The 14,287-nt window shown below is 35.7% G+C and overlaps 1 protein-coding gene across 1 annotated transcript in view; it reads right to left on the bottom strand.

The window, feature by feature from the left end:
* Nucleotides 1–14,287, bottom strand: part of AGMO (alkylglycerol monooxygenase) — a 373,644-nt gene that overhangs the window by 191,223 nt on the left and 168,134 nt on the right. The window contains exon 6 of the mRNA XM_017889065.1: nucleotides 2,505–2,605. Coding sequence (XP_017744554.1) covers nucleotides 2,505–2,605 — 101 coding nt within the window. The remainder of the gene's footprint in view (nucleotides 1–2,504; nucleotides 2,606–14,287) is intronic.

Raw genomic sequence — 14,287 nt, 5'->3', positions numbered from 1 at the left:
AAATAAAATAAGGAAACAATGTATGTAAATGTGTTTTTATTTTAAATTTTTGATGGGATGTCTCTCTATCCCTTTTCTCTGCATCTGTTTCAGGAAGGAAATTTTCTACTTAGAGTGAGACTTGACTAGTTTTTTTAAGATCATAAAAGCCATAGTAAAAAATAAACTACCCTTAATTTTTTCAAAACTCATATCATATATATTTTTCCTGCTGCCAAATAATCAAATTATAATATAAATAACTGGTTATTATTTATTTAATACATTTTTTATAAAACTTAAGTAGACATGATGATATCCATATGACTGTAAATCTAAAGAAAAAGAATAATTAATTAGCCAAACCACAACCCCAAGAAACTCAACTATCCTGAGTTCCCATTCCTTTTCATGGTTTCCATGTATGCAACCTCACATTTGAATGCGCAGATACAAGGAAAAATCTCCCATAGTGTAAAAGTAGAGATAGATTGGCTGAACAGATGCAGACACTGTTGCTATATACATGGTTTAAATAATGGTTCTGAATTAGTAGGGAAGTATTTTGCCCCTTAAGGAACATCTGGCAATTTCTGGAGACATTATTGGTAGCCACACCTGGGAGGGGATACTAATGACAGCTAATGGGTGGGGGCCAGTGAGGTTGCTAAATTTCCTACAGTGCACAGAACATCCTCCACAACAAAGAAGTATCTGTCTCAAAATGTCAACAGTGCTGAGGTTGGGAAACCCTGATATAAGCAGGTGGGGGTGTGGGAAAATGAAGTCAGAGGAAATAGCATCTGCTTCGGCTCCTTCTATTTCCTTTTATATGGAAGGAACTGCAAGTGTATAATCCCCTTGGCTTCTCCACTCCCTTACTAATTAGAGATGCTTCTTGACTTACGGAGAGGTTATATCCCAATAAACCATCTAAATTGAAAAACATTGAAAGTCAAAAATGCTTTTAATCAGGGTGGTGACTCAGGCCTGCAATCCCAGCACTTTGGGAGGCCGAGGTGGGCAGATCACCTGAGGTCAGGGAGTGTGAGATCAGCCTGATCAACATGGTGAAACTCCGTCCCTATTAAAAATACAAAAATTAGCTGGGCGTGGAAGTGTGCACCTATAATCCCAGCTACTCAGGAGACTGAGGCGGAAGAATCGCTTGAACCCAGGAGGTGGAGCTTGCAGTGAGCAGAGATCGTGCCACTGCACTCCAGCCTGGGCGACAGAGTAAGACTGTCTCAAAAAAAAAAAGAAAGAAAGAAAAAAGAAAAGAAAAAAAAAGCTTTTAAATACGCCTCATCTACTGAACATCATAGCTTAGCCTAGCCTGCCTTAAATGCGCTCAGAGCACTTATATCAGCCTGCAATCTTAGGCAAAAATCATCTAATACAAAGCCTATTTCATAAGAAAGTGTTGAATATCTCACATGGTTTATGAAATACGGTACCAAAAGTAAAAAAAAATAAAATGGCTATATGGGTTCTTAAGGTATGGTTTCTACCAAACATGTATCACATTTCATCATTGTGAAAGTCGAAAAATCAGAAGTCGAACCATCATAAATCAGGGACTTTCTGTCCTCCCTGGAGTTGGAGAATGACTGTTGAGTTTCTAAGAGGAAACCGCTTGTGCTCTCTGTCCTGGCCTCTCCTCCTGTGGAAGCCTGTGCTTCTGCTCAGCTCCCTGCCATAAACATAGGGCCCTGCCCTTCTTGGAAAGGCAGGGCTTCAGGGATTCAGGGTTGCCGAGGAAGACTAGAAACTTATAAAAACAGAACAATAGCATTTACTTACATATTTATTTTACTGTCTTCCTTCTCTCAGTATTGTTTGTGAGATTTATTCATGTTGTTGCGTATAGCAATGGTGTGGGCATTTTCATTGTTATATCATTCTCCATTACATGTATGATATAAAATTTATCTGTTCTACTGCTGAAAAACACTTGAATTCTTTCTGTTTTTTCTGTCACAAATAATGCTGATATGCACATTGCTATACAGGGCTCGGGGTACACAATGTGAACAATTTTGTTATTACTTAAGTTGGTGTCTTTAAACCTTAGGCACTAGCCACTTGGGATTTTCTCCTTGTCAGGGAAATGCAGCTTATATTGAGATTGTTCAAGGCCTTAAGCAGGAAGGTTTATTGGGCTCTCCTTAAATCAAAACAGTTTTCAAGACCACTAACTCTCTGCCTGTAGATGGGAATGACCTTCAGCACTGGGTCAAAGAGTAGCCTTTGACAGAATCCTTTAAAACATAAAATGTGCATCTCCTCAGCTGGTTAACCATTTTCTACTACAATGGAGCTAAGATTTAGGCAGAACGAAAAATCCAAAAGTCAGATAGATAAATCCCCCCACTCCACCCACCAGTTCATACTTTAGAGATGAGGCTTGTACCAAAGAAGATAGAAAAGAAGAAACTATATTTATTTGTAAAACATGTGCTGACTATATCGGGGGATTGTGATTAAATGAAGTAAGGCAACAATAATGTATTTTTTAAAGAAATTAAGAGGAAAAGAGAAGAAATAGAACTTCCTTACCATGATGAACCCTATGATGGCTAGGAGTATTAAGAATCAGTTCCAAAGGACCAAGGTTATTGATGACCTGTTTAAAACAGAAGGAATACTTATACATATAGTTATCATTAAATGTGTATTAGTATATAAATACTCACATTAGAAACTCACATAAATTAAGAGATATTGCAAGTTTCAGGGTTGATATCAGAGAATGGAAAAAAGTTCCTCTGAAATCTGGAATTCATATAAAGACAATAGTAATCTCAAAACTCTATTCTGAGAGGCAGCATGGTGAGTATGGTGTCATGGTTAAGAGCTAGACTTTCAGTTCAGCTTCAAGAATCTCCACTTATTACTGTGTGATCCTGGGGAAATGACTAGGTTTTCATATCTCAATTTTCTCATCTTTAAAATGGAAATAGTAACATATTTACATAATAATGTTGTTCTGAAGATTATTAATGTTACTGTATTACATACCACTATCACCAAGGCACAATTCCCTTAGATTTCATGTTGTGTTATAGTTTTTGCCTTTCAACTATGGCTTTGATTATTTATGAGAGCAGGGCATTACCAGGAGAGTGAAAACACTGTGTTATGTTTCCTGGAGTTACTTTACCCTGTAATCAGCCATGCAGAAACAACTTAATATTGTATCAGTAATCTATTACATTAGGGTGATCCTACTTACTCAAATAGAATACTAAATCATCTCTTACCTTTCAAGGCATCGTCTACCATTACATCTTAGAGGTGCAATTAAAAGTCAAATATGTAAAACGGCCTTTTTTCACAATTAAAGTTACTTCAATATCTAGTGCCTAACTTTCTAATTAATTCTCACAACATTTCTTAGTAAGAATCCCTTAGTTCTGAGTCTATAAATTCTAAAAATCGTAGGAACCAGGTAGGTGTCATGAAAAAAGTACAGCAGCCCACATGTAAGACATTTGGTATGTCATATTAATAATATTGAACAACTTGAGATCTTCCACCAACCATGGCAGATATCAAGATATTTTACTTTTCTTTATTCACAATCTAAACTGATTTGTTAGAGCCTACCAATGAAAAAATCAATACATTCTCATGATATTTTAAGACATGACTCACTTTTAGGGTTAGCTTCCATTTGCAGGACATATGAGGAATAAAGAAATGAGTTAAATGATGCTAAAGGGAAAAATAGTCACTGACAATTATGACACTGATATGAATTTGATAGTAAGTCAGTGCTGTGGGAAGAAATAGAGAGAGATGGGACTGTTTAAGATGAAAAAATATTTAAGACACATAACTAAATTTAAGGTGTACACCTTGTTTAGATATTGATTTGAACAAACCCAACATAAAAGACATTTTATAGGCAATAAAGAAAAATGTATTATAAACAGGGTGTTATTAATAGATGATAGGAAAAATATTATTTTCATTGGGAGTTATAATGGTATTGCCATTGTGTTAGAAGATGCATTTGTTTAGAGTTGTATAACTGGAATATGTATGACAGGAGATCCAGATTTTGCTATGAAATATTTTGGCAATGAAAAAAGAAAGAAAAAAAAAAAGGATAACTGATGCAAATAAATCAAAATCTTGAGTTTGAAACAAAATGATGGAGATATGTAAATTTATTCTGTTATTCTCTAATTTTATGAATGTTGGGAAAATTTAAGTTAAAACTTAAACAGAACAAATTGCTAATAATGTCCATAAATGCTCACTAAGCCAACTGGAAAATAATAGATTGCCTAAGTCTCAGACATATTTCTAATTCAAAACTCTTTATCTAGCAGGGTTTAATTATTGTTTGGCAGTCTCTGATTAAAACACCCAATTTACAGTTGTTCAATAAATGTGAACAGGTAGGGTGACCATACCATATTCAGCTTGTGGCAACGTGTAACCTCTTGAAATGGAAGCTGTGGCAATGTTGCCACATGTCAAAACTTATCCTTCTCTGAGACAGAGGCCATCAACATCTCTCCATTAGGCACAGTGTTTACCCACCTGAAAGAGACAGTTCTTGCCTCTCTCTCCGTTGCCCAGCTGCTAAAGGATTTCCCGTTTCCGTTACAGAACAGACAGAAACATTTGCATGCAAAAGAATGTATACTATATTTTATGTGTCAATTTAGCTCTCCCTCCTTTCCTCCTTCCTCCCTTTTCCTTCCTTTCTTTCTTCCTTCCCTCCCTCCTTCCTTCCTTCCTTCCTTCCTTCCTTCCTTCCTTCCTTCCTTCCTTCCTTCCTTCCTTCCTTCCTTCCTTTCCTCCTTCCTTCATTCTTTTTTCTTTTCTTCCCATCCCTCTCTCTCTCTCTGCCTTGCTTTTCTCTAAGGTCCTATCCACTATTTTTAAAGTTATTTCCATGAGAGATACATTTTGACCTCCAAACAGCAGAACTTTTGATTAATTCATATGATGGAGCTCATTTATCTACCAAAGATTATCTGTGTTTTTAATTTCAGAAGTTTAAACTACCATGAATATATAGTTCTTAAGAGAATACATTCCTATGAAATAAGGCACAAGAAGCATTATCCCACAAATACACTGTTAATAACCAGGAATTGGGAAGAAGGTACAGATGAATAACCCTTTATTTGATTGGACTACATTGCTTTCTACTTGGTGAAAAACTATTTGTTAAGAAGAATGGTGAAGAATGAAGAACAAGAAAGTGGGGATCCTCAGCAGTCTGGACATTGAAATCTGATGCTTTGGTTGGGCTTTGTATCTATGGCAGAGAACCAGATGAGAAAGGATAAAACCATTTTACCCTTGTTTGTCCCTTTGGTGCCTAACATGTGTTACAAAAACAAACAACAAATGTGGGTAGAGAGGACTACACTGACCAGCTTCTGCTCCCCAGATGCCTTTCTGATCCTAGGCCCTGGCATGTGTGCAGCCAGATGTAAAGCCACACAAATGGTGAGTGCATGCAGATGACTGGAGCCTTGGCTGAGTGCACTGTTTTTTTTTAATGTCAAGCCCTTTTTTGCAGTGAAAATCTTTTGCTCCTGCAGGCTAAAGGATGGTGATATCAATATTGAAAGTTCCTTTTAAAAAAAATAGTTAAAAGCCAAGTACAACACAGTCAACCACAGATAAATTTCCTGGTAGTGCCTATGAGTACCTTGGAGGTGGGGAAGACCACCTCTGAGTGAGAGATGATTCATCATTCCGACAGCCCAGTCAGAACCGCTCATATAAAAAACCCTTCCAATTCAAAGTCATGGAGAATTCATTAATATTTAGTAAGGGTTGAGCATAACGACTTAATTATCGCCTACTTTTGCAAATTCAGCCATTTGGCAATTCGACGACGTCTAGCTTTGAATCACTTCCTGAAAATATGTTACTCTGGGAATAATTGTAGCAATTCTCATTTTTAGAAGTTATTTGTTTGTGTTATTTTTTAGACATAGATGCGTTTATTTAAATTATCAAATTTTAGGACATACAGAGGGCTTCAAAATAACATAGTCCAATACTTCATTATTTAAAACCCCCATAAAACTGAAGCTCAGAGAGGTTAAACTACTAGTTTAAGTTTATCAGGTTGTTTTTTAACATATATTGTTCTTAAGACATACAGCAATTTTCCGTTGAATAATAATACTTTAAACTTTTAGAACTTTAATAGAAAATGATAATTCCTTTTCTATTTCATATTAGTTAAAATGATGCCAGGTATTTATAAAGATCCCAGGGATTTCAGCTTCTAAACCTCCCCATTTGGTATTTTAGGGATTTTTGGCTGCTCCTTTGGTCTCTGAAGCAATGCTCTAAATATTGTATTCTGCAACTGTTTTTTTCTTGGTCTTATAACTTGAGAACTATGGATGCCTAGAAGGGCCATGAAGGGTTTCAGAAAGTCAGAAAAACCCTGAAGTTTTAGATGACATTTTATAAATAAGTGCCTATGGTATTTTTCTGGGGAGAAATTCTAGCATTTCTATTATATACTGAAAAGAAAGTATAAGTTCGTAAAGGTTTAAGAGCCAATGTCCTAAACAGACTTGACAAGGTTATTTCCTTTGCCTTTCTTATTATATTGTGTTGTCAGTTTACAGATCAGTAAAACCTGAGTGCTATTTTCTCATCCAAACTTCACAGAAACTTAAACATTTTTTTAGCTCATTTCTTAAAATTGTTAAATTTTTCAGACTATTTCTTAAGCTATTTTATTTGTATAGTAACAAATTATAAATATATAAATAATACAAATAACAATTTTGTAACAGTAAGCTACATGATGATTCACTTTCATTCAACAAAAATGCTCTGGACAATTTGTTGGAATGATCACAAACCCCTCCTTTCTTCCTCTCCAATCTCTGGTGGAAGTGGGAAAGAAGAGTTAAATATAAAAACAAGAGAAGAGGGAGCCATGAGACCGTTGTTATCTCATTATGTCATTTCCCCTGACCAAAAATAAAACGAAGCCAAATAAAAAGACTCCTTGTAATGAATCAAACATTGTCCAAACCTTTCAGAGTTCAAAGCCATTTACATTCTTTCTGGAGAGTGATTTCTAATGTTCTCTTTCTTCTCCGTCTAAGACATTAACCTCCTAAAAGCTTCTGGAATCCTGCTTTTTCTCCAAGATCAATTCTCCAAGCACCCTTCTTGATTTCTCCAAGGAGAGTTTTGTTTTCCTTTCTCTGGATGCATATTGAGAGATCGTTAATTCTCATGTCTTCCAGTTCTGTGTGCTAGTTATTTGTTTTCATTTCTTATACTATATTGCAAGTTTCATGAGGATGAAAATTGTGCTTTACCATTCTTTGTGTTTCTCAGGTCACATACAACATTGGTTACGCATTGTGATTGTTTGACAATAGTATATAAATAGATAAATCCCTCTTACTCCTCTCACACTCTTATTTCTTTATAGCGGTGGTTCTCAAATTGGGGTGATTATCCCCAGGCAATTTTGGCAATGTTTGGAGATAATTTTAGTTGTCATAACTGGGAAAAGTGCTACTGGCATCTAGTGAGCCCTGGTGGGTTTAGTGCTGTTAAATATTCCACAAGGAATAGGACAAGTCCCTGCAATAAGAATTATCTGGTACAAAATGTCAATAATGCTCAAGTGGAGGAATTCTGCTTTGTGGATATGGGGGTCTTTCTGTGCTCCAGACTTTTACTGTTCAGGAGGAAAACACTGCATAATTTCTGTGTTCTAATCTGGGAGTTGGTGGGAGGAATGCCATAGGGAGTGAGTGTGGTGGTCATTACCAGGGCCAGAGGCAAAGCATGAGTCTGGAGCTCTTGGACTTCGAAGCCAGGAATGAAAGTCAGCATGATCTTTAATCAAGTGAGTTGGGCAAGTTAAGATAAAAAGCTAAAATGAAGGAGCCAAAACAAATAAACAAACAAAACAAACAGAAAATCACAGAGCAAGCAACGTAAAACTGAATAATGAGGTGGTGAAATTTCGGTGATCATTGGCAAGTGAATACCATAAATTATTTTTATATTATCTGAGTTCAGTTTTAGGAGAGCTTCAGTTTCAAATGAAAGTAGCCAGAGATGGAAAAGTGATTATGAAATTTCTTTTGAGAATCCTTATGACCCTCCCTACCCTGCACTTGCACATTAAGTTGAATAATGTAGAGACCTAAAAGATTCATAAAACTCCCATTGTATCTAGGTGACCAGTCTGAAATAATTTTCCTATGGAAATTGATAAGCTATATACACGTGATAAATAATTAAATGCTTACTCTGAACTGATCACAGTTTTTTTCATGATACAATTTTCAGAAGTTTTCTCACTACCTTATATTACCTAAAAAACATAATTCTGTGTCTTGTGTCTTTTCCATTTAAATTGAAAAATATTGGAGTTGAACTCTACAAAGCATCCAAATAAATATAGTAAATAACAGTCCGTCTGAAACTATTTTTTATTCAATTAACTTATTCCATTCTATATAATTAATAATTATTTCTCTTGATTCCTTTGATTGGGAAACATTGAGTAGTTAGATTTTTGTGGCTTGATTAAAAGTAGAGGTGCAATTAACTGGTGATTTTAGTTAGAGAACGAGACTTATCTTGATCAAAAATATTCAGTTTGTTCGAAACAAATTATTTTCTTTGAATTGCTTGGAAATTTGCCTCCTCTTACCTCATTCTGACTATTGAGGTTGGCGAAGAGACTTTCTAAATATTGGGAATGCCCATAATATTATTATTCAATTTTTACATCTGCAAATGGATACTAAAATACTAGAATATGTTATTGAAAAGTCATAGGAATATTTATAACCACTTACTTTTCAGAAAGAAGTCATGCATCTATGGTTAATTCTAAAGTTCATCCCAAATCAAAGATGCTTACAAATATTTATGATTCTTGTCTGAGAGGGAAAAATCATAATAGGGAAAATATATCCTAAAAAGCATGTGTTTTACAGAACCCTCTTTATAAACATGCATGTGCAAAATGATACGCTAAATGCTGAGGAATGACTGGGTTTGGGTGAAGTGAAATGAAATCTCCGTAGTAGGATAAATGTCTGCATTTAGATGAGCATAGGTTAGAGTGACAACATTGACTATAACTAGTCAAGACTTTTCGTTATAACGTCATGCATGATTGATGTTCCAGCAGAGTCCAGACCACTGTGGGTCTCCTTATTCACTGTAGCCAGTATTAAAGGGAAATACTAAGCCAGTCTCTCATACATTTATTATCTGACAGGAAAAATCTTTGTCATGTTAGATTCAGCTGAGAAAGATATGCTTAAAATGAAGTTTAAAAATGACAGTTCTTAAAGATTAATTTTCAGGTAAATTAGTGACAAGATTCAGTGTCAGCCAAGTCTAAAATTAAATGAACTAATAAGTACGCCATAATTACTTGGCTTTTTCCTGGCCAATTTTCTTCTCCCACACCTCACTTCTGTTCTTCCTCCTCCTCTTTCATTTTTTTCTCTATCTTTCTCTCTCTCTTCTTCTTCTCTTTTTGTTCATTTATTCTTTCATCTATCTGTATCCAGCTATCTATCTATCTAAACGTGTGCGTGCATATGTACAAAAATGTATTTGGAAAGACCTTTATAATTAACTATAGGCTCATGCATACTTATCTAAAAAGTGTGTAGTAATAAATAAATATTTCTGTGCTCCTTCAATAAGATATTGCCATATTTATTCTCATTTGCAGATGGAAAACCTGAAGGGCACACATATGTAGTATAATCATATATTTAACCTTATTAAATATATTTACCATATATACTAAATATTAAATATATATTCAAATGCTGAACAATTACTTCTTTAAGTACCAACCTGCCAATAAGGGTTTTCTATCAACACTAGCAATAATCTATTTCAGAGCGTTAAAACCTGTATTTATAAATTCTTACCAGAAACTCTTACTGAATGCTATTTGCATAACAAGAGAGCAAGAAGTCTCTTGTCAGCCAGTTCATTTATTCTGCAAATATTTATTGAGTTTCTAGGGACTTCACTAGGTTTTAAAAGTAAAAAGAAATGAGGTAATACACAAGCATTGCCTGAAGCAAATTTACACTCCAAAGGCTCCTTCAATGGGAAGTTAAAACTATATCAGAAAAAAAGATTTTACAAGCAAGTTACCTTTTCCACATAATTTTGTTTTCTCTTGGGACTGATAAAAAAAATCACTCATTTTTCTTTCTTTTATAATTACTATTTCACAGTAGAGATATTTGAATTTATAATAAATTTGAAGTTATAATTGGCTCAAACATTGTCTAATAAGAAGCAAATTGAGTTCCCTTTCCAAGTCTCAAGCTGAAAATTACTTTTAGTGTTGATGCGTGCTTTTATTTAGTTTCCCGTAGTGCAGCTTTGCAATAATCTCATTGATTATTCCTGAAGAGAATTTAGGTTATTCTTTCTTGCTCATAAATTTCTTCAACTGATTATACAGAAATTGAAAGAATCTGTATGGATTTCATTTATTCTCTGGTTATTTATTGAGTACAAGGTACTGCGGGAAGATCTTTCCAGAGGTCACAGAGTGGAACAATGGAAATTACATTTTAGTGTCTGCTAATTTATCTATTTATTAACTTAAAAGTAGAATAAATGACAATGTCAGCATTTATTGTTTGAATATACATAAAAATATGCTTTTATACTATCAATAAAATCTACAGCAATTCTCATTTAAAGTTCTAGAAAAGGAATAAGATCCGCAAACACTGTAAGTCAACATATTAAAACAGTTTCTTGTTCTGAATTAGTTGATCTTTAAACATTTATTGTTTTACTTGTTACAAGCTTAATCAACCTGAACGTTTATGGATACGTTTATATTATAGAGCATCTGGTGATGAAATGTAAAAATGAAATCTTAATTACTTCTTCCACTATTTCTGCTGTGTTAATTCAAGACAACCACACAAGTATTTAGACAGATGGTAGTGGTGGCCATATTAGCCTCTGATTTATCTACAGGGAAGGAAGAGAAAGCAGAACTCTTAGGATATGTGCTTGTCTGCCTCGTTTCACACTTTGAAATGCTGGGCAAATCCTGATTTATTCATGGCCAAATGTTTTCCTATTTGATTAGGCAGTTTTCTACTTCAGTAAGCATGTAATATGGAGGTAGCTGAATTTCCACACTGAGGAGTGAAAAAACAATATTTACAGTTTGGAAATAAAACAATCTGGAGGAATCAGGACTGTTGGGATCATAAAGAGCTTCATAGGGAGTAAATTTCTGATGAATCCATACCACAGGGTTAAAGAGTTAAAGGCTTAGTTTTAATGAAGAATGGGACTACGTTATGTTTATACAATAAACAAAAGTTTTAAAGGACTGTGTTTATAATAAATTATCTTGAAGGCTGATCCTTGTCACTTATGATTACATTATTCCTCAAACAAAACGACAAGAGCAGGACAAGTTAGCATTTTATTTGAATTTGTTTCAGCATATCTTTTGAATAACACTTTTGGTTTCTACTTGGAGAAATGAATACAAGTAACTTAAACGTGTTCCCTCAAAAGAGAATAAATTATTTTGTTATTTTTAAACAACACAGAGTAAATTTACAGAAGAAAAACTGGAAACATTGACAGGTTTAGCCATCCCAAACTTCATTCTTATGTAACATCATTTTATATTTACAAGTTTAGGCATCCAGTGATGAATGGAATCATGCTGGTATGAGTAATAATAACATTATATGAAAAGAAGGCAACTGATAAACCGGAAGGTTAAGCAATCCATGTCCAAAACTCCAATCCACAGTATTATGGTGAAAGCTCCATACTTTTGACTCTTTTTAAAACTCACTGTGTTGTGACTGCCATTATGATCGTATTCCCAATTTCAGGTGTGACTTCTACTGATTAGTCAGCAAATGTTAATTGATTACCAACCGACTATGTGCCTGACATCATCTGAGCATTAGATACTTTAGTAAACAAAGCAAATATGAATCTACATTTCAGCTTCCATTCTCTCCCCCTCTCTTTTTTTTTATTTATAAAGAAAAGAAGTTAAATGGACTTGCAGTTCCACATGGCTGAGGAGGCCTCACGATCACGGTGGGAGGTGAAGGACAAGCAAAAGCACATTTTACATGGCGACTGGCAAGAGAGAGCATGTGTAGGGGAACTCCCCTTTATAAAACCATCAGATATCATGAGATTTATTCACTGTCATGAGAACAGCATAGGAAAGACCCACCACCATTATTCAATTACCTCCCACCAGGCCCCTCCCATGACACGTGGGAATTATGGGAACTACAATTCAAGATGGTATTTGAGTGGGGACACAGCCAAACCATACCACCTAGTTTTAATGTTTGTTCCTCTACTTTTGCCAAATGCCTGAGGCCACTACCAGCCTGAGATCCTTTTCAATGAAAATTGGAGGTTGATTATCTTGTCTATGTGAGTAGTGGAATTCTGACCTGAGATCTGCAAGTTGCTAGGTTTTTGTTTTGTGTTTTGTTTTGTTTTGTTTTGTATTGTTTTGTTTTCAGACAGATTCTTGCTCTGTTGCCCACGCTGGAGTGTAATGGCGTGATCTCAGCTCATTGCAACTTCTGCCTCCTGGGCTCAAGCTATCCTCCTGCCTCAGCCTCCTAAGAATCTGGGACTCCAGGCAAGTGCCACCACGCTTGTTAAATTTTTAAATTTTTTGCGTAGAGCTGAGGTCTCACTATATTGCCCAGGCTGGTCTCAATCTCCTGGCCTTGAGTGATCCTCCCACCTCAGCCTCCCAAAGTGCTGAGATTACAGGTGTGAGCCACCATGCCTGGCCATTGGTAGGTTTATAACTAGGGAGGTATTCCCATCATTTTTTTCTTTTTACTGTGAAACTGCCTTTTTCGTACTCATCCACTGAAACTATCGTTTTTTAGAGACTCCTGGCTTCATGCAAGGATCTTGTCGATCCCTTCCCATCCCTGTACCAGCTCCAAAACTTTGTCTCTAGTTTACTAGTGCAGATGGATCAGTAGTACTTTGGTGAATGGTTTGGTATCAAGGCTCTTCTTTTTTTAAAATTATACTTGAAGTTCTAGGGTACATGTGCCCAACATGCAGGTCTCTTGCATAGGTATACATGTGCCATGTTGGTTTGCTGTACCCATTAACTCACCATTTACATTAGGTATATCTCCTAATGCTATCTCCCCCTTCCCCCACCACACAACAGGCCCCGGTGTGTGATGTTACCCTTCCTGTGTCCAAGTGTTCTCATTGTTCAATTCCCATATATGAGTGAGAACTTGCAGTGTTTGGTTTTTTGTCCTTGTGATAGTTTACTGAGAATGATGGTTTCCAGCTTCATCCATGTCCCCACAAAGGACATGAACTCATCCTTTTTTATGGCTGCATAGTATTCCATGGTGTATATGTGCCACATTTTCTTAATCCAGGCTATCACTGATGGACATTTGTGTTGGTTCCAAGTCTTTGCTGTTGTGAATAGTGCCACAATAAACATACGTTTGCATGTATCTTTATAGCAGCATGATTTATAATCCTTTGGGTATATACCCAGTAATGGGATGGCTGGGTCAAATGGTATTTCTAGTTCTACATCCTTGAGGAATCGCCACACTGTCTTCCACAATGGTTGAACTAGTCTACAGTTCCACCAACAGTGTAAAAGTGTTCCTATTTCTCCACATCCTCTCCAGCACCTGTTGTTTCCTGACTTTTTAATGATTGCCATTCTAACTCATGTGAGAGATGGTATCTCATTGTGGTTTGGCATTTCTCTGATGGCCAGTGGTCATGAGCATTTTTTTTATGTGTCTGTTGGCTGTATAAATGTCTTCTTTTGAGAAGTGTGTGTTCATATCCTTTGCTCACTTTTTGATGGGGTTGTTTGCTTTTTTTCTTGTACATTTGTTTGAGTTATTTGTAGATTCTGGATATTAGCCCTTTGTCAGATGAGTAGATTGCAAAAATTTTCTCCCATTCTGTAGGTTGCCTGTTCACTTTGATGGTAGTTTCTTTTGCTGTGCAGAAGCTCTTTAGTTTAATTAGATCCCGTTTGTCAATTTTGGCTTTTGTTGCCATTGCTTTTGGTGTTTTAGACATGAAGTCCTTGCCCATGCCTATGGCCTGAATGGTATTACCTAGGTTTTCTTCTAGGATTTTTATGATTTTAGGTCTTGAATCATTTTTTGTATAAGGTGTAAGGAAGGGATCCAGTTTCAGCTTTCTACATATGGCTAGCTAGTTTTCCCAGCACCATTTATTAAATAGGGAATCCTTTCCCCATTTCTTC

This window comes from Rhinopithecus bieti, unplaced genomic scaffold, assembly GCF_001698545.2.
Source record: "Rhinopithecus bieti isolate Rb0 unplaced genomic scaffold, ASM169854v2 scaffold_16834, whole genome shotgun sequence".
Lineage (NCBI taxonomy): Eukaryota > Metazoa > Chordata > Mammalia > Primates > Cercopithecidae > Rhinopithecus > Rhinopithecus bieti.
Note: the sequence above shows the minus strand (reverse complement) of the source record. Positions and strands in the feature narration are given on the sequence as shown.